At 33.6% G+C, this 21471-nt stretch overlaps 1 protein-coding gene across 1 annotated transcript in view; it reads left to right on the forward strand.

The window, feature by feature from the left end:
• The window catches only part of LOC143226000 (ATP-binding cassette sub-family C member 4-like), a 153272-nt gene that overhangs the window by 55595 nt on the left and 76206 nt on the right, over window positions 1–21471 (forward strand). Inside the window, exons 8-12 of the mRNA XM_076456328.1 lie at window positions 1433–1682; window positions 8115–8231; window positions 17191–17280; window positions 17897–18088; window positions 19898–19992. Of these exons, the coding sequence (XP_076312443.1) occupies window positions 1433–1682; window positions 8115–8231; window positions 17191–17280; window positions 17897–18088; window positions 19898–19992 (744 nt within the window). The remainder of the gene's footprint in view (window positions 1–1432; window positions 1683–8114; window positions 8232–17190; window positions 17281–17896; window positions 18089–19897; window positions 19993–21471) is intronic.

The following is a 21471-nucleotide window of genomic DNA, read 5'->3' on the forward strand; positions in this document are numbered from 1 at the left end:
TTACAACGCTAAAATCAGGGGTTCGATTCCCCTCGGTGGGCTGAGCAGATAGTCCTTTGTGGCTTTGCTATATGAAAAACACAAAACACACAGTTACATCCATTATTATCTTGCGGTGGGTGGTGATGACTAGCTGCCTTCCCTCTAGTCTTACACTACTAAATTAGGGACGGCTAGCACAGATAACCCTCGAGTAGCTTTGTGCGAAATTCCAAAAAACAAACAAACAAACTGTCCAGAATTGTAATGGCACAATTACTTTCAGAAAATGAGGGGGGTCCTCGGATAATCAAGGATCATGTATAACGGAGGAATAGATAATCGAGGCACTAGTGTAGCCCCCATTTTCCAGTACATCTATAAACACTAGAACAAGTTTAGGCAAACCTGGCTTTCGAGTTTTAAAGCTGGCTTCTAGATTGAAAAATATTTGTTAAGGCTTGTAGTACATGTTTTATAGCATTAATAAAAAAATAATGAATAACACTGGGGAACACTCATTTCGTTGCATTTAAAAAAAGACCTTTCTATAGTCAATTTTAGTGTGTTGATTTCAAATCTGAAGTCGGTTTTTGTCTGCAAGCTACAGATTTTATGCAATTTGACATCTTTATTTATTTTTTAATGTTTCGTTATTATAGGAAATTATAGGAATAGCTTATCAATTTGTTTGTGTATTTTATTCAGGTAGGAATTTGCGTTTGTACACTTCATCCGGACAATCTCGTTTAATGCTCCAGCAGTAGTCAGCCATCATACTTTTGTCCCAGCGCCCTTTGTAGCGTTCTTCCATGACCTTTAGGTCTTGGTGGAATCGTTCTCCTTGTTCGTCACTCACAGCCCCCAGGTTGTCAGGGAACTTATCAAGGTGGCTGTTCAAAAAATGGACGTGAAAATGGTTTACGCAAGTTCACATTTGTACAATTTCATTAACCTCAAATTGCATACAAACTAGAGCTTATAGAGAAAAACTAATTTCAGATTTGAAATCAGCGCCTATAACTCCTTCAGAATCAGTTAAAATATCCAATGCAACTCAAAGTTACTGAAAAAGTGTTCCCCAGTGTAATGGACTGTTGAGTATTGGTGGAACTATGATACTACTAAAAAGCTACTATAATAGAATTTATATGTATGTCATATTGAATTTTTGAATCATTTATGTATTATTAACAATTACAAGTAGTATAAAGTGTCTTCTAAAAGAGATTTTTTAAATTTGTATATTTCCTTGATTTACTTCATTTGTTATTTTAAACTGTATTTTTTCATAAATAACTAATTTTGTCACTAGAAAAAGACAATTTAAAAATGAAATATTACCTCACTACAAATTGATAAACATAACTTGACTGAAAAGTGTAAAACATGGAAGACTAGCTAATTAACTAAAATGAAAACCAAAACAGTGACTTTTTTCCATTTTATTTAGGAAGGAAATTTGCAAAATTCAGTCTACTTCAATCCTGCGAGCAGTGAACATGTCCTTATATTTTGCTGCCTCAAAAATCATCCTGTTCATTTGTTTAATTACATATGTGTTTATGGGAAATAAATTAACAGCAGAAGTGGCATTTGTTAGTGTAGCTCTCTTCAACAACTTGCGCTATACAATGACCTTGTTTTTCCCCCAAGGAGTATCACATGGAGCAGAGTCTCTTATTTCATTTAAACGAATAGAGGTAATACTATAACTTTGATTAATTTAAAACATTTTATTAAGCATGAATAAATTACCACCATACACTGTGTAAATAACTTTAAAATGGTTTTTCTTTAAGTCTAACAGTCATAGATATTGGTGGGACTGTTATTTAAGTTTAAGTCAGTACATTGTCTTTTTGCTTAGTTTTGTAAAGAATTAAACTTGAGTCTTTAACATAAGTTTCTTTTTAGGATGAATTTAATTTTTTTTATTTATATCATTTTCCTTTTTGTAAGCTTTAATTACAGCTCACAAAGTATTTTTAAATGTAAAATCAGTCTAATTCTGTATTTGAAAGTCATTCAACAATATCAAAAAGAAAATATTGCATAAAGAAAATAGTTCATGTTTTTTTCTGGATAATGTATTCACTTGAGTTGTGAAGGATGTTCTTTCTTCATACAGTACTTTGATAGCTTACATTTTGGAGATCACTCATGAAAGTGTGATTTAAAGCTAACTTACAGCCGTTTATATTTGAAATTAAAGATATATACCTGAAAGATGTTTTATTAATAGTTACTCTGGTGGTACAATTAAAAGTGATTATGATGGATATTATATTTTAATTTGGTTTAGAATCATTAAATAATTTGTATCATTTTCATGTGATATTTAGGAAGTTTGGTGATAATCCTTTGTAATAGTTTTCTCCTATTATGTCACTATGACATAAAAACTAGAAAAGTATGCAAAAATTCCATTTTTAATTCTCGGAAACTGTGCATGATTGGTTACACTACTTAATTTTTTGAAAATAAAATTATAATTGTACTTTTAATCTGATCTGCCCTTTCCTTGCTTGAATATTTTTTTCTGTAGTACCATAGGTTGAGATAAGTATGTTTTGAAGATTTTTATTACCCCCTTGTAAAAAGGTTACAAGTTACAGTGATGTTAAATAATAAAAGAAATGAAGGAAACAATATTAATGTATATTTTTGAGAACATGTTAGGAAAAGCTGTAATTTCTCATGTATCATCAGGGGAAAAAGATTAAATGTAATTTGACTATCATAATATGTTTACATATATTTTATCATTATACAAATTCTTAAATTATTGGCAAATGCATTGTCTCTGTGAAATGGAACACTATGTTCCATCATAGTTTCTTACCTCTTTAGACATAATTGATTTTTTCATTCAGTGCTGTATGTATGTGCAAATTCTTCATTGTAAAATCCAGTCTTCAGTTCTTAATTTGACACAGTGTAAATGAGATGTGTGCAAAAATTTGTTTATGTCAGTTAGACTTATGTTCATTTCTTTATTTTCTTTCTTTCTTCGTGGTAGATTTATTGTTTTTAGTTCATTTAATATCAGTTGAAAATAGGACAGAAATGTTTTTGTAGTATTTGATGAATTCTCTAGAATTGAATATGAACACATTATTTCAAGTTACTACAACCTTGACGGTGAATACTTCTACAGCAGCAACAACAACAACATTTTGTCTCAGGCTTCAGGCTCCACATTTTTAGCTAAGGAGGTCTCAGTCTTAGTACAAAAGGAGTTTAAATCCATCATGCAACCAACAGCTTCTCCAGAACCCAGAAAAGATATTCTTTTTCCACTGGAGTCTGGACTGGGTGACAAAAATTTTCTGAACTTTTGTTCTCCTATTCCATACAGTTATGAATTTTTTATTTGTAATCTCAAAGAGTGCTCTCAGCCTTCATAGATTTAATGTCACAGGTATATGACCTTTTTTATCTATTCCTGGTTTCATATGATTCTTTCCCATGTACACTCAGAACCTTTCTCAGAATGTTTTGATTTCTTCCAGTTAGAGATATTAAGGTCCATGCTATGTAATTTTAGGCAAAATTGTGTGCAGGGGCCAGCATGCCTTGCACCACTCAAAATTCATTAGAATGCCTTTAAGATGTTTCCTATTTGTGGTTTCCCAACAGCCAGAATCATTGATTCAAGTTTGGGACTCAACCTCTGACAGTTTTGTGAGGTTTTCTCATGTGCATTATTCCTACCTTCAATTTACTCTAACCCAGTCTAATGTATTACTTCTCTTCCATTCACATCCTACCAGGATGTTTTGGAAAATACTTTTATCATCATTTTATCCACTTTGGTACACTTATTCATCTTTGACCCTTTTCCTCCCAACATGGCATGTCATTGGAATATCCTGAGTAGAGACAGTGTTTACTAATATGTACTTACTTATAACCTAACTATGAAATTTTCAAATAGCTTCTTTTCTTATGCAGGTTAACTGTTGGTGATCTCCAAAATGTTTGGAGTCACAGGTATAGGCTACTTGACAATATTATTCTGTTTCTTTCTTGGTTTTCTGATCGTTGCAACTTCCACCTATTCCTTTTTCCCATTCTCCTCCTTCAGCCTTTTTATTTGTTCCTCTTTCTTATGTTTCAATGATGAGTTGTCAAATTATTTACAAGTGAAACCCATTACCAATATTTGCAGTGACTATCCATTGAGTTCTGGTAAGGTAGGAGCACATTTGGCCAGACTTGTGCACTTGTGGCACATTTTAACTTCAAATTTATTGGTAATGTGGGTACTGTCAGAAAATTTATCCCTTCAATTCCTCAACCTTCCTTTTTTGTCCACAGACCCAATATTCTTCCTTCTTCTCTGGGATCCTGAAACTTGTCAGTTTTCTCTTTACAAGGTTTTATTCCAGTTTGTTTGTAGTTCTCAATACAATGAGGAACTGATATCCAGTGTTGGACCTATCAGACCTCAACCAGTTTTATTCTTCCCCATTTTTTCATGGAGTCATTCTTTTTACCATAATAGACAGCTTGGATGCTTGCCTGTGAATTCCTATTGCACTGTCATTAAAGCATTACCTTTTTTATGTGTAAATGGGTCAAATTTATCAGTTCTGCATGTTACCTTTTAATCTGGTGACTGCTCCCTGTTTTTTTTTCAAGTGGTCAGAGTCTTTGCTCAACTACTGCATGCACAAGGTTTATATTTCCACTACTAAATGGATGACTGGTTCACCAACACACTCTTCAAGAAGCAACTTACATGAGATTGATCATTAAATTGCAAATACCCTTCCTTTCCTTGTCCACTTGGGAGTATTTTTCAGTTCCAACTTCAGATAGGCTCATCTTTCTTCTCTTGATCTACAGTTGATGGAACACATAGTGCTCAAAGCCCAACCCTCTTATTACACTGTCTGCACAATATTCCCACTTTTGGGATTATTTTTTTTTTTATTCCGTAATATGCCCTTATACCCTTGGATTGTGCTCACATGTGAATTCTTCAGAGGTGTTGCAAAATCGATGGGATTTTGCTTGGGATTCCCTGGACTCCATTATTCATCTCCCTCCTTCACTTCAAGTTGTTTTTATTTGATGGCTCAACAGAGACAGCACCACAGTAAGCACTCTTCTGTTAACTTTATCACCTTGGTTACATTTATGTACACAGTTTTTCTTATGGGTTGATGAGTGAGAATGGATTTTTATGAAAGTCTCAAGTTGGTAGTCTTCACTTGAAATGGCAGTGCACATCAATTCTTAAATTTTCCAGTGGTTATGAAATCTGTGGGATTCTCCACTTCTGGACATATTTGTTACACATCTCAATGTCAAATTAACCCATTCTTTATTTTTGGTACTTTATTCTTTGTCTTTACTAGCAGATGTCTTCAGTCATGATTGGACCAAAACTTACCTGTATACCTACCTTTCTATCCATCACCTTTCCAGGGTTTTATCCATCATTCATTCTACTGAGTGTAATGTTATTTTATAGCACCTCACTGGCCATTCCAAAATTGGTTTCAAGCCCTTATCCTCTTCCAACAGCACCTCTCTTACCACTTATTCATTTCTAATGCATCCTCTATCAACCTCTATTGCTGATGCATCATCCAGTAATCACCACACTTCAACTTCACATACTCTTTATTTTGGTCCATTGAAAGACTGTCTGGACTATCCATTCTTTTGGCTTCCATTTTTTTCTCATTCTGTCCATCATTCTTTTTTTGTGGTATATCAGCAAATATACTGTTTTTCAGAATTTGTCTTTGAGTATGATGAACTTCCTTTTCATCTATATATTCCTCATGTCTTCATTTTTTTAATTAACTGTCTGTCAGTAGTTCTTGCATATCTGTCACTGCTGGGTATTGAGTAGGTGGACCTTTCAAAAGCACTCTTGATTATATGTTATTTTATTTGTTTCTGTCAAAACCTTTTGAACCTACCTGTTCTTCTAATATTATGAATTTCCTGCATGTTGATTCCTGATAGATCTGGTGCATGGTTTGACCATGATAGATATATTTGTTGGCTTGGAAATTCCTATCCTACCTCAGAGACAACCTGAGATAGGATGTTTCTAAAGACAGCTAGTAAATTCACTTCAAGGTATATTGCGTCATAACTATGCCTCCTTTCCTTAAATTAAATAAATTGGGAAGAGTCTGCTTTTCAAAATAGGGTTTTATGGTCAACCATTGCACAATTTCCCGTGTACTTTCCTTCAGACTCTCCATCATGTTTTCTATACTTGTATAAGTGAAGTACAGGAGTCCTCACTACTTATCAGTTTCAATCCTCTGTAGAGGTGGACCGTGGAGACTTTCTGAATGTGTTTCCTCCCATTTATTCAAGAGTTGGGCAATGGTGTTCTGTTGGTGTAGATTATTTAGAAACTTTCTACACTTGCAGACTATAAGAAATATACTCAAACCAGCCTTGAACTGGAGATGATCCATCAAATTAGAGTTTACCCTTTTGGCTGAGAAACCATCATTTTACCATTTCCTGAAAATCAGTTCCACAGAGGCCTAACTAGAATGGAGCTGGACCAGCCAACATAAACCCTCACACATATGGTGGGAAAGAGCCCTTGTCCTAACATAGACAGAAGTATTGTATATATTATTTAGCTGGGGAACCCACATTCTACCACATTTTGGATGATAATTTTTGAAAGGTCTGATTTTGGAAAGTAGCTGGACCAGTCACCAGAAAAAGTCCATTTGATTTTGGATTTGAGTAAACCATCAGATTACACTTCACTTCTTTCTGTTGCTCAGATGTCAGGTTTCCATGTGATTAGTTTTTGTTGTAGATCTACACACTTTCTCTGACAAGAAAAACTGAACAGAACATTTTCCTCTCTTGTTTCATCATTCAGAGGAGAAGATGGTTGGAACTTTCCTGTTACCATGGACTAGACAGTAAATACTTGATCCCACCTTTTTTTTGGACTGGAATTGAACCTCCAAGTACAGTCTGATATGCCCTAGCCATTCTACACCATAGGATATATCCATCTATATATTAAACAAACTATTCAACTGGGGAATCCCCTATCCTACCATCTCCTGTAGGTTGGTTCCAGGGAGATTTCATTTTGGAAAGGAGCTAAACCAGTTGATAGATCTACATTCAAGAATGTGCTCTTCTTTTCTGTTCAATTATGTAATTAATCCATACTTTTATGATGGCTGAAGAATATACTTGGTTGAGATGTGCAATGTCATACAAGTGTATTACTCTAACTAGAGAAGATGCACTCTAGGGGTATTCTTCTGATCCTTTCCAAAGAGTACTCATCTGTGTAGCTTTTGCACCAGTCCCTTCATCAGGTCATTGTGGGATTATATCTGTTACATGAGATGGGGTAAGATATATTCAGAAGTTAATATTTTCCTACATTGAATATGTATTTCTAGTAAATATTTACCCTCTCTTACACTTCCCTCTTTTTCTTCTCACTTCTGCTGCTGCTTTTCTGCCTAATTTCAAAGTGAAGACTGTGTTCTATATAAAGAGGGATCCAGCTGCAATAAAAATGTCACTCTCCTGTTAGTGGAAGGTTGTCACATGGTTATTTGCATACTACAAAACAACCAAACAGCATTGAGATATGGGATATGTGGGAGTTTTGAGGTTAGTGGTTAGCAAAAACGTTTGTACTGATGGAGGGCAGCACTGAACAAGAATAGCTGTTATGTAAGAGAAGCACTATCTATCAGAAATATATTTTCAATGTAACAATATATTAACTTTCACAATTTGATATGATAACAGTGCTGCTATTTAGGGGTAATACTACTAATATTTTTCATAACATAAAAAAGCATATGGTATCATGTTTGAATATGGTGCTTTATTGATAAAATACACAATTGTTTTGACATTACACAGAGTTTTGTACCTGTAGAATTTGGGCTGAGACATAGTGATGGAAAAATAGGAAATAAATATGCATATAAGCAAGTGAAGGTTCTTATTACACAGGCTGTCTAGAAGCTGTGTTAATATAAAGGAATATTAATATTATTTCTGGACTCACTGTTTTTATTGACCGTTTATGAGCTAGGTTTTAATGTATTTTTATTCTTCCAGAGTTTGGATTATGAATTTTAGTGCTTGAACATTTGCAGAGGTTTCTTCTGTTAGAAGAGCAAAAAGAACCCACTGTTATTAATATGCCAGACATAAGACTTAAGTTGGAGAACTGTGGAGTATGGATCGATAATATCACTTCCAGTTGGCATAAGGTAATAAGAATTTCTTGTCTCAAGTAATTATTAGAAAAAAAAAGAGCCTAAGATATTTTAAAACAAAATGTATGGTCGCACAGTTGCAGATGAACCAATAATTTAAAACATTTTGTTTAATACTGTCCAATTTCATATGCAAAATGTTTAGTAATGCCTGACCAATGTCAGAAACAGCATAAATGAGCAGTATTTGTGTTATCTTAAGTGAGTATATAATATTAATGGTTGCTTTTATGCTTATATGTATATAGAATGCATACAAAGTATTTGCCTTTACTAAGCAAACTTTTACCTGCCATCACATGATAAATGCAATGTAATCTTTGCCAAAAGCCAGTGTTTTTAAAACTTTTCTATTGTTTATGATGTTTACTAAATAACACTTGTAATATATACTGTATCTTTTTGATACATTATTAACGAAATTTGGTTATGTTTGGAGGTCTTGTAAATTTACTCTATTCTCTTCATAATTTATAGTCCGTTAATAACAAAAGTAACAAAGGGTAGAATAATAAAATGTTTGTAATCATGTAATCAAGTACAGTCATGTGAAAAAAGTTAGAACACCCTATGAAGGCCTGTGTATTTTTGTAACATTTTTGGATATATAGATATTTAATTTCAATTTTAACAATACTGAGAGATTATAGGAATAAAACTAAACAATTAAAACTGAAGAAAAGACTTTTTAAGACCTTCTGCAAATGTAATTCTACAAAAATGCATATTCTAACTGAGGAAAAAGTTAGGGCACCTCCACATTTATTCCCACTTAAAATGGCTTAACTCACACACAGGTGTATCACACCAGGTGCACATGATTAGAAGATTGTTACTCAGCATTTTGAATGAGGCTTTCCCTATTTAAACTTCAGACATTTAGTTTGGTGTGCTCCAGACTGTTGAAGTGAGAGTGAGCACCATGGTGAGAGCAAAAGAGCTGTCTGAGGCCTTCAGAAAGAAAATTGTAGCAGCTTATGAGTCTAGTAAGGGATTTAAAAAGATCCCAAAAGATTTTGAAATCAGCCATTCCATTGTCCGGAAAATATTCAACAAGCGGAGGGCTTTCAAAACAACTGCCAACATGCCCAGGTCTGGTTGTCCAAGCAAGTTAACCCCGCAGACCGCAAGATGCTAAAAGAGGTCTCCAAACACCCTAACATGTCATCATGGGACCTACAGCAGGCTCTGGCTACTGTTGATGTGAAAGTGCATGCCTCTACAATCAGAAAGAGACTGCACAAGTTTAACTTGCATGGGAGGTGTGCAAGGAGGAAACCTTTGCTCTCTAAGAGAAACATCAAGGCCAGACTGAAGATTGCCAGAGAGAATGTAGACAAAGACCAGGACTTCTGGAATAATGTTCTTTGGACAGATGAGTCCAAAATTGAATTATTTGGACACCAGAACAGAGGACATGTTTGGTGTAAACAAATACAGCATTCCACGAAAAGAACCTCATACCAACTGTGAAGCATGTAGGTGGAAGTGTCATGGTTTGGGGCTGCTTTGCTGCAGCAGGACTTTGACATCTCACAGTCATAGAATCCACCATGAATTCTACTGTGTATCAGAGGGTGCTTGAGGATCATGTGAGACCATCTGTAAGAAAATTAAAGCTGAAGCGGAACTGGACCCTACAACATAGCAATAACCCAAAACATACCAGTAAGTCCACCAAGGACTGGCTGCAAACTAAGAAATGGAGAGTCCTGGAATGGCTGAGTCAAAGCCCAGATCTTATTCCCATTGAGATGCTATGGGGTGATGTGAAGTGAGCTGTACATGCAAGAAACCCCTCAAACATCTCACAGCTAAAAGAATTCTGCATTGAGGAGTGGGACAAACTTTCTTCAGACTGATGTCAGAGACTGGTAGATGGCTACAAGAAGTGTCTCACTGCAATTATTTCAGCCAAAGTGGTAACACTAGCTATTAGGGATTAGGGTGTCCTAACTTTTTCTGCAGTTAGGATATGGATTTTTGTAGAATTACATTTACAGAAGATCTTGAAAAGTCTTTTCTTCAGTTTTAATTGTTTAGTTATATTCCTATAATCTCTCAGTATTGTTGAAATTGAGATTAAATATCTATATATCCAAAAATGTTACAAAAATACACAGGCTTTCATAGGGTGTCCTAACTTTTTCACATGACTGTATACCTAATATATTTACAGGGCCACATGATTTATCCAGAAAATTCATATAATTATGGTAATTTTCGAACCATATGTTACTAAGGTGAAAGATTTAAAAAGGTTTTCAGAGTGAGTTAATAACCTACCATACATATTTAGAAAAGATATGTATATGTAATCTATCTGTATTTTTAGCTGATATTTTCTATTTAGACTGGTCACAATTTTACTTCATGCATTATATACGCAACAAAATTTTAATTATAAATTTTTGCCGATTTTCATCCATTGAAAGCTGAAATTTTGACATCTGCAAGAATATATATGTTAATGACACTCCATGCTACTGTGCACATTTGTTTAAATGCATTTAATCATGAATTTCTAATTTTAAATTTGACCAAGTTTCTGAGTTTATCTTCCTTTCACACAATCAATCTTCTTTTACCCTTAAATGCACTGAAAAGAAATCTTCTTGCTTGATGCACTAGCCTTCATACCCTACAGTTCAAACTGCTCATTTAGCTTGGACTATGCATGCAAAAGCCATCAAGCAATAGGAGCATGATACACACTCTTGGAATAGCTGTCTCCCTCTGTATTAATTTGTGTGTACCTCACTTTTTATATTGCCTACACATAATGTGCCTTCATTCTATATTGCTTTCTATTGCAATACAGATTTTGATTCTCTGTTTTTCTCTGTTTCCAAACATTATTCTGTTTTATAGATTTGTAATTTCTCATGATTCCCAATGTAGTTGGTGCAGATAGCCTGGTTGGTTTGCACCATAAAATGCCAAACCAATCAACCCAGCACAGTTGCTGCTGTTTCTGGGAACACATTTATTTTTCTTATCCAGGTTTTGTTCTTACTTTCACACTAAGGCATTAGGTATTTCACATCATCAGTGTTTTGACTTTGGTAAGTTGAGTATTTTTGTATACTTTGTTGTTTGCATTGATTTTGATGGATTTTTAGTCAGATATTAATTTGTTCTTTGTTTTTATTTCTGATGTTTAAACAGTTGTAAGTTTGATGTTGATTAATTTGTTAACCAAGTATGATTGAACAGTTTGTAAGGACCTTTCCTCTCTTTACTTGTTACCTCGAGATGTTCTACTACTTTTGTAATATATGCTTCAATGGCTGCTCCAATACCTGTCTGTAGTACTCAAACATTGCCTTTGGTGAGTATTCCTTCAATAATGGCACCTTTGCTTAGGTTTCTATTGACCATCTGGTTGTTTTTACAGATGTTATTTGATGGTGAGATAGTGAGCATTGTACAGTAGGTGTTTCTTTTCCAACTCCTTCTTAGGTCTTCTCTCTTTTACCAATGGTTTCTTGTAGGTTGTAGTACATATATAACCAGGATATTTTTAGGTATAATGAACCAATCTTCCATCTATGCCTTTCCTCATCTAACTTATTTCTGTCATATGTAACTTTATATTTAAAGTTCTCTAGGTGGCTTAGTTGGACTGGCTCAGTCTTGATTTTCACTCCACAGATCTCCACTGATTTTTGGATGACTCTGCATTCATATCTTTCTTTATTCCATCTATTTCCCATATTTGTTCCCAACCTGTTCTAGATTACCCTCTAAGTCCTGGTGGTCCCTTTTTATTTTCCTCTAAGGGAAATTATCCAGGCTGGAATATGGACTACTGCTTGTACTTTTGTCTTTAGTAGTATCCCTTTATGGTGAATATTTTTTTCCCTCCAGTGGTAAATTTCCTTCCTCTGATTCGAATCTGCCTGGGTATGTGTAATTTTTTTGTTTCTTCCAAGGGCTGGCCTCTCCTTATGTTTTGATTACTTATTAAGATCCTGCATAGTGGGAAGTGTTGTCTGGTCAGGTATGCTATACTTTAACCTTCATCTGCCATTTTTAAGGTTGTATCACATAATGATGAGATGCAGTATTCAGCAAGGTCATTACTGGTTACTTAATGGCATATATGTATAATTCTGTTCAGTACTTTGAAGACCATCACCCATAGGCTATCATGAGTAATTCAGAAGAGGACTGTTGACCATCAGTGCAACTCTCTAAATCAGGAGTAGTCTGCTTTTCAGTATAAGGTTTTGTGGTAAGCCATTGCACTTTTTGTGGCTTTTTCATTCCTCTGGACTCTCCAACACCTTTTACTCTCTCTTTCTTGAGTAGAGTTTGCAGGTCTTTACCTACCCACTGGTGTGGTGATGCTCTTCTGGAGCGTAATATATATATATATATATAATGTAATATTGTATATGTTTCTATACATTCTTGAAATGAGGACAAATTTGAAAACCCTCACTTCCTTTCTCTCCCTTGGGTTATTGTTCCTGGTGGTCTGATTTAGGATAAAATTTGCTCAGTTACTACTGGATTCCCTTCATAATACTGGGTTCTGATTGATAATGCAATGATCCTACAGTTGAGACCAGTAGATGCCCCATTTTAGTAATTATAGTAGAAGGATATTTAATTCCCTTTTCCTACAGTTGAGCTGAGGGGACTTTGTTTACTTTGTAATGCAGGTTATGGGACTATGATATCCTGTTCCTATGATTGAGCTGACTTTGCACATCCTACTCATAATACTTGGTGCACATGGTTTCCTTCTCATTGTAATTCTTGTTGCTTGTATATAACACTATTTACTTGTGGTTAGGGCTTGTGTAGGTATATATTTATATTTTCCATGGTCTGTTTCCCCTAGCCACATTACATTGTACATACTTGTATTAATTCTTTGGCATTATTCTCCATCTTGTAATACCAAAGACAGGATGTGGAACCTTGTCTGTCCAGCTTGGGTTGGGAAGAGTTCTGCTCTAATGCTTTCTGAATCTATTCGTGGTTTGGCCCTTGAAGCAATCTGTTTCACAGCACTTCACTTCTTCAAGGTCAATGGTAATGTGTCTCCCTTGTGTTTATTTTCATTGAATTCCATTGTATACCAGTTTGATTCCCTTTGGATGCTTTCCACAGTTGGTTTCTGGCTTCAATGTTACAATGGTCCTTCCACCTATTTAGTGTAGGATTCTAACTATTGTGAGCAAAGAGATGTATATCATCTTGGAAATTATGATGTTTGTATGCTGAAAATATATTTCTGATATATACCTCCTCTCACACACTTCCTACTCCTCTTCCTCACATCTGGTGTGTCTGATCTTGAAAGTGAAGTACACGAAATGTTATAGAATGGGAGCTAGCTGTTCTTAGAGCATGCTTCATGCTCCTAATGGTGGAGGTGCAGTCACATGTGCTATGAATGTGAAATGGGTCTCTGAGGAAGCTTTACCAAGTTTCCCTGCTATCTTTGCCTTTGGGACAGCAGGGACACTGCAGTGCACTACAACAGGAAACACTGGCCACAACAGACCGAGTTCTCTGTGAGGAGGCACAATGTCAGGTGTGAGCTCTTGATAAGGAGTCTGCAGCCCTCAATTACCTTTGAGACTTCTTCCCTAAGCTGTTTGAGGCAAAGGTCAAAGCTGGTGTCTTCACTGGACTACAAATAAAGAAGATCCTGGAGTGCACAGAATTCCTCAGGAAGCTCAGTAGAAAGAAGAAAAAAGCTTGGGACAGCTTTGTCACAGTGGTTCAGGGCTTCTTGGGCAATCACAAGGCTGAAAATTATGTGGAACTGATTGAGGCTCTGGTGAAGAGCTATGGTAAAATGTGCTACAGGATGCCCCTAAAAGTCCATATCCTTGACACTCATTTTGATAAATTCAAGGATAACATGGGAACATACTCAGAGGAGCAAGGCAAGTGCTTCCACCAAGATATACTGGCTTTTGAATGTTGCTATCAAAGAGTGTATAACAAAAACACAATGGGAGACTATATTTGGGGGCTGATACGTGAAAGTGACTTACATTACAGTCGCAAGTCTCGAAAAACTACTCACTTCTAATAATTTTTGTATAAATTTAGTATAAATACATGTAAATCTTGATTCATACGTTGTTTCATTCACACCTTATGTAAATGAAAATATGCAAATTTATCCATTTTTGCATAGAAAATAGGTTAATTTCTAAATTTCATTATTTATGTCACAAAAGCAAAATTTGAAGGGAATAATGGCCATTTTCTGTACTTTTACAACAATTGAAATAAAGAAATAACACATACTATCCAGGAACAAAATTTGTGTTACATAGTGTTATTAAGCTTCAAAGTTTAATGCATTACCACGCCAATGTCTAATTGTGCCTTGTATAACGTATATGTTTTGCACTCCTCTCTTCATCCAAATCTATCAATTTAGTGTACTTTTATTATGGCTCTGGTTTCAGAAATTTATATGAAAATATTTTTCAACATCACCAAAGTGTGCTTTTACATTTTGAAATTATTCAGTACAAAAATTACGTATTTAAAACAAATATGTTCAATAAAACTTGCTTCTGAGACAAAATTCATCTTTGCATAAGAATTAGCTTTTTTATTTTATCTGCCTATTTGATTTACATACCTACAACATTGAGGCATCTCCCTCCTAATTTTAGATGCTTTAATGTGAAGTATGCTGGTGCACAAGAACATCATTATGCTACAAAAGTCCCCCACCATTATGATGGCAACCTAACCTCCATGTACATTAACTTCTTTGGTGCACTTCCACTTGTGATAACTTTATTCTTTGCAGCATTGTATTAAATAAATATTCTCAAAATTTCATGCCTGTTTTCAATTTATTGATATTTACATTTGATAACAAAACTTTAATTTTTTTAGCTTTTGTTTCAAAGATTTAATTTTTTATCATAAATTCTCACTTGACAGTGATTTATACTTAGTCTTGTGTGAGTGACTTTATTACTCACACAAACCTTATTTCTACTTGGGCTTCTGGAGACTCCTTAACTTTCAAGGATGTTGCAACCATTATGTAATGCATTTTTGCTCACCACATGCTTACTGGACCTTCTACTGCCATACTGCAAGCCAAAAATAATTCTGCTCAGCCAGGAATGATCTCTTTATCTACAAGTTTAATTTTACGTTGCTTGGGTAGCATTTTACCATTTGAAAAATGACCTTACCCTTTTAATATCTTTCTGATTTCGTTTTCAGGGGTGTGTTTTACTTATCTTTGGCTTCTTGGAAATTCATTCTTTTGGTATCCTCTAGTGTATCCAAGGATTTTATCCTTGAGTTTTATTGTCCTTATTTTTTTACCTTTTCTGTTGAGTCTGATTATTTAATCACATGTCATTCTTTTTGTTACATTCTTGTCACTCTTCCACTGTCTTTCAATGAAGTTAGCAAATCTTTCCTCATTTGTCTACTTCTACTCTTTTATTCCTGGCTGTCATATTGTCTACTTGTTACCATTCTTCAACACCTCACCATCAATAAGTAGAATATGTACAATTTCTTTTTCAGATTCCCTTTTTAAATTTATTTGATCTCACTAGGTGGATAGTGTTGCCTCCCAGGGTTATACCTACATAATGTATTCATAAAATCAGGATAACATAAAGTGCTCATACCATCTTCTCTGGCTATTCAAGCATCCATTGTGATATGGAGTATTCTGTGAAATGACTCGAGGTATCCCCATGATATATAGATGTATACATACACTCAACTGTATGATCCAAGTTGTAGTTATTCCTTTGAACTATTATGAGAAAATCCAACATAACTTATACTCTCTAGCTTTTAAAAATAAAGTTTTGCAGTCATCCACTGTACCGTGTTCAGTAAAGTAACATTTATGTGAAGATCTGATAGGTCTCTTCATTGAGTGGAACACAAGAGATCATTACCACTTGCTACTTCATAGCTGATAGGGCGGTGGACCATGGAGAATCCTCACATTTAGGCTTAGCAAAATATTGTAAGAAGCTAGGCAGTGGTGAAAATGTCAGTGAAGTGTAGCTCACTCCTCAAAAGACATAGTATATGCCTATTGTGTCCTGCTCCTGCAGCCAGATCCTGTTCAGTATAATAAAGGCAAGTAAACATGGTACAGTTTGAACATGTCACAACCACACGAGACATTTTGATTGTCTAAACTCTCATATACAGGTACTTGGGTGATCATGTTCTCATTCCACTTGTCCCTGTGACATACAGTGCTTATTCCTTTCTTTCCTCCCTACTTTCTGTGCCAAGGGTATACACTAGTCAAGACAAGACATGATCTTCAGTCAGAGGGTGTGTCACCACTGAGCTCTTGTCATCAGGTGACTCAATCCATGGGTTTTCTTTCAGATGTCTTTTGAAAGGAGCTAGCAATTCAACATGGGATTCTACCTAATGTGTATGTGATGGTGAGTTATCATCTCATAAGCTTACATTTTTCTGACTTGAAAATGTATTTTTGATAGATATTCACTTCCACACACGTTATAACCTATCTTTCTAACTTCAGGTGCACATTTTTTTATGTCTTGTCAAGGAATGAAGTTATCACCTGTGCAAGTATGTATGGAAGATGATGAGGGCTTTTGTTGTACAATGGTGTCATTATGCACCATGTACTAGTGCAGTTCACATTGAAGTATGTGAAATTAGGTTGGGGATGCCTCAAGAATAGTAGTATACAAATCTCCTAAGCAAATGTGTGAGGAACATAGTTTGTGGGAAGTAGTGAGCATTGATTAAAACTACATGTTCAGGAAAGAAAAATGTAAACTTGTGTAAGAAATATACATCTGAAAACATTAAGCAAAGCAACGTGGGCTTAAAAAGTAGGCATTTTGAATTTTTAATTATCAGGTAAAATCAGTTCATATTTTACTGATAATTCACAGATCTTTAATCTTTCATATAATTGGTAAATGCATTAATTCAGGACATTGAAGAACCTACACTGAAAAATATATCAGTTACTGTAAAGCCAGGAGAACTTTTAGCAGTGGTTGGGCCAGTTGGTGCTGGAAAGGTAACTAACATGTTTAGATTTTGTATTTTAATGTGCAGGTTATTTCTTATAGCACAAGGAATTTAATCTAAAAATAGTTATTACGTTGTATTAACATAGAAGCATTATTACTAATGAAATTATATAATATTGGTAGATTTAACAGATATATATATATATACACTTAATTTCTTGTTGTTGTTTTACAATTTTCCAGCAAGTAATTACAGTATGTCAGTTTCATATAACTGTTGTGATTGAATCAGTGCAATTCATATTGATAAAGTAATAACAGATGCAGAATTTCTAAACATACAACAAGTTTTGACATTTTATATGTATATTGGTGGAGCTAACTGGAATAATTAAGTAAAATTAAGGAGCTGTTATGTATATATTGTATTTTTTTTCTGTTTATTACAGAGTTTGACTTTTTATTTCTATTACTGATTTTTTTCAAAAGAAATTGGTTATCTAAAGTAAAATTTTAAACCACTTTGAAGTAGAAAAGTTTTCTGTGTTTGGAAATGAGATGCTCAACATTTTTAAAGAAAACTTTATATATTGATATATATTTATTGAATAAGACTGTTTGGTAAATTTCTGTGTTTTTCTTGCTTTTTAAAACTTCATTTAGACATCATTATTAATGGCTATTCTGGGAGAGTTGCCTACTTTACTGGGTGAGGTCAAAGTTCGAGGAAAAGTGGCTTATACTTCTCAAGAGCCATGGGTGTTTAGTGGAACTGTTCGAGATAATGTTGTATTTGGAAATACATTTAATAATGAGAAATTTCAAAAGATTTTGCAAATATGTGCACTAGATAAGGTAACTTTACTTCTGAAGTATTTATTGATGATGCCAAGTGTCATAACATAGTAAACAAAACATTTGACGTTTTTATAAGATGGTTTTTCTCATTGTTTTAATAGCTTTCATAAAACACACTCATAGTCCTGTTTAATAATCATCCAGAAGTTTTTTAAGATAGGTATAACTTCCAGTTATCATAATTTATTTTAAATTCTTTCCAATGTAACTACTTGTAGTTTAACATCTTTGCATGTAAATCGAAATATTTTTATATCAGTGCTATTTTGATATACATTATTATTACTTGATATGTGTTTGTTATGGAGATATAAAATTAATGAATTTTTTCTTGTTTTCACAACAAATTCTGTAATTATACATAAATGGGTTCAGTGGTTTTGACATATGCTCTACTGAAGAATTAGCAATTGACATAATTCAGAAACTACTTTATATAAAGTTTTCTAAGTTTGTACATGTACCACTTTTTCATAACAATATATTGTAAAAAATTGAAAATATATACTGTTGACCAAAAGTCAGATTTCTTAATAAAGTATTTCTACTAAAGATATAATGTTTTGAACATTTACTGAGTGAGTCTGCATAAAAGGTGAATTTTATAATAGAAAAAAGAAACAACAAAACCCTTCTTTAAGGTTTTAATATTAATAAATAACATAATGTTTAGGAACAACAAAGGACTGTTAAGTTACAAATTGGTCCATCTCAGCTGTCCCATCCTCTAATGCAAACTGAAACTCTTAAATAAAAAAATATCTATCAGCCTTTCTTTTAAGCTCAGTGAAATTTACCATGTCCACAACATCTGAAGGCAAACCTATTCCATAGGCCCTTCCGCCCTGTTTAAAGAATAAAATTGTCTTAACTGAAGGCAGCTTCTACCTCGTTTAAATCTGTGTTTGTGCCCTCTAGTCCTCTATATTAAGTGTGAAAAAGTTGATATATCAACATTATCAATTCCTTTTACAATCTTAAGACATCAATCAAATCTTCCTCTAACTTTTTTTTTCAACAAAAAACAATTTTAAGGATTTTAATCTCTCCTTATATAACAAGCCCTCCATCCCAGATACTATTTTAGTAACCCTCCTTTGAACCCTTTCCAACAATTAAAATGTCTTTCGTAAAGTAAGGAACCTAAGACTGAACACAACATACCAAATTTGGCCTAACCAGTGACCAATGAAACTGTAATCTATTTGGATATTGAATATTTCCATAGGTACACCTAAAATATTATTTGTCCTACCACTAACAACACGCTGCTTGAATGTCTCAAGAGAGACTGATCAACCATGATAACCATGATGCTTTTGTTTTGTGACACTATTTAAGGTTATTTCCGTCCAAATAATAATAACACACGTGCAATATCTTCTATTTATCATAATTAAAACCTATCTGTCATTTATTTTCCCAACTCACAAAATTATAGCATTTCATACTTCATCTGTACAATCTCTTGAACCCCCTCAATGAATATCAAAAGTTTTTTTAAACATCATCCAGAAATAAGATGTAAGTTGAAGAATTTACAGCATAGATATGTCGTTGATATTTGTTTTTAATATTGTCTTTTGAATTAACAAATTAAGTCATATATAGTATTAAAATATGATTTGTTAAGTATGTTTAGATGTCATGTTTATTGATAATAAAGTGATTTATTTAAATTTTCAATATATTTCTCAGAAACATTGTGATATGAATGCTTTGACTTCCACCCATATACAGTGTTTACGTGGTAGACAGTTTTAACTGTAGTTTTAAATTGTTAAAATTGAGTAACTTATCATGCAGGATATCAAACAATTTCCTTTTGGAGATAAAACCATAGTTGGCGAAAAGGGAATATTCCTGAGTGGTGGGCAGAGAGCTCGTGTCAGCTTAGCAAGGTATTTAAGCAATCTCCTAAAATTAAATCATTTTTTATAGAGCTTGCTTCCAAAAAAAAGTTATTACTTTATTAAGTTAAAACCATCTGGAAGTAATAAAAAATTGTAGTTGATGTTTTTTTACTTGAGACATAGTTTCTTGAAAAACAAACAATTTAGAATCTGAAAGATATGGTTTTACAGCATACCAACTCCAATGCTACATGCCAGTTATTGAAGAAATTGCACCAAGAAGGTATATAATTAGTCTGGACATTAAAACATTATTTACTGAAATTACATACTTGGATTTATAAATTTTTTGGAGGGGCAGAAAAGTTTACAGAGATCAAAGAATTTTGTTTATCATTTAAATTTTATTCTACACAAAAAAGTAATTTTAATCTGAAAGATAGTTATATTTATGTAACAAACCTAACATATTATTTTGATCATTTGCTAATTCTCTAAACACTGGCTCAATTTGACCGACCATGTGACATCTTTGTACTTGTTTAAAGTCTTCAGTGATTTATTGCTTCTAACTTTCAATATAGTGTGTAAATCCTCACAGAATTTGGCAGACTTTCAGTTAACAATATAAGTCTTTATACGTACAAAAGATCCTATTTTTATTGAAGTATTTTTAATAAACTAAAACACTTGTCCATGAATATATTGAGTATTTGTTTTGAATAGTCTGTGTCAAAAGTAATTTTCATGTTAATATTAAAAATACCTTTCCTCATCACAAAAATGTCAAATTTCCTTTGTGTAATCCCTGATACCTCCTAAATATAGTTCAAATGTTTTTCTTTCAGTAAAACTTTATATTTTATCTATTATTTTTTCTACCCTATCTCCATGTGGGATTGGTCAATTTGACCAACCTTGTAACTACTACCAAAAGAAAGAAATACATGAAACCTAAATTACCATTTGTTTCTTTTTTAGAATGAGTGCAAATTTTAACATGAAACTACATTTTTATTCTGAATAGTTTTAAGCTCATAACATCATACATCTATTTATAATTAAATTTAATTGTTTTATTGCCCCATTTATTGTGATGTGCCTAACTATCATCTGTGCCATTATACACTGTAAATCACTTGAAGAACATGCAGCTCATGTTATACTATTGAGTTATATTACCCATCAGCTTATACAAGCTGTTTCTCACATGTGTGCTTCATGAAATATTTTTATTTTATTATTCATTTTACCAAATTTAATATTAAATAACATAAAAAGATCCCTAATATTTACATTTTATGTACTTTTATAATAATAAATAAGGAATAAATATGAAAAACAAGAAATAAAGTACTTACCCAAAGTTTGTTTTTTTGCTGTTGATCGTCCATGACAATTAACCCTACTTTTATGGTAGTAACGGTAATGCGATAAATAATATGTTAGAGAACATAAAGTGATAACATGCAAAAAGTAAACAATTTCTCCTAACTATCAAAATTCTTTTGGCTTTTTAACTGTGTA

This window comes from Tachypleus tridentatus, chromosome 9 (assembly GCF_004210375.1).
Source record: "Tachypleus tridentatus isolate NWPU-2018 chromosome 9, ASM421037v1, whole genome shotgun sequence".
NCBI lineage: Eukaryota > Metazoa > Arthropoda > Merostomata > Xiphosura > Limulidae > Tachypleus > Tachypleus tridentatus.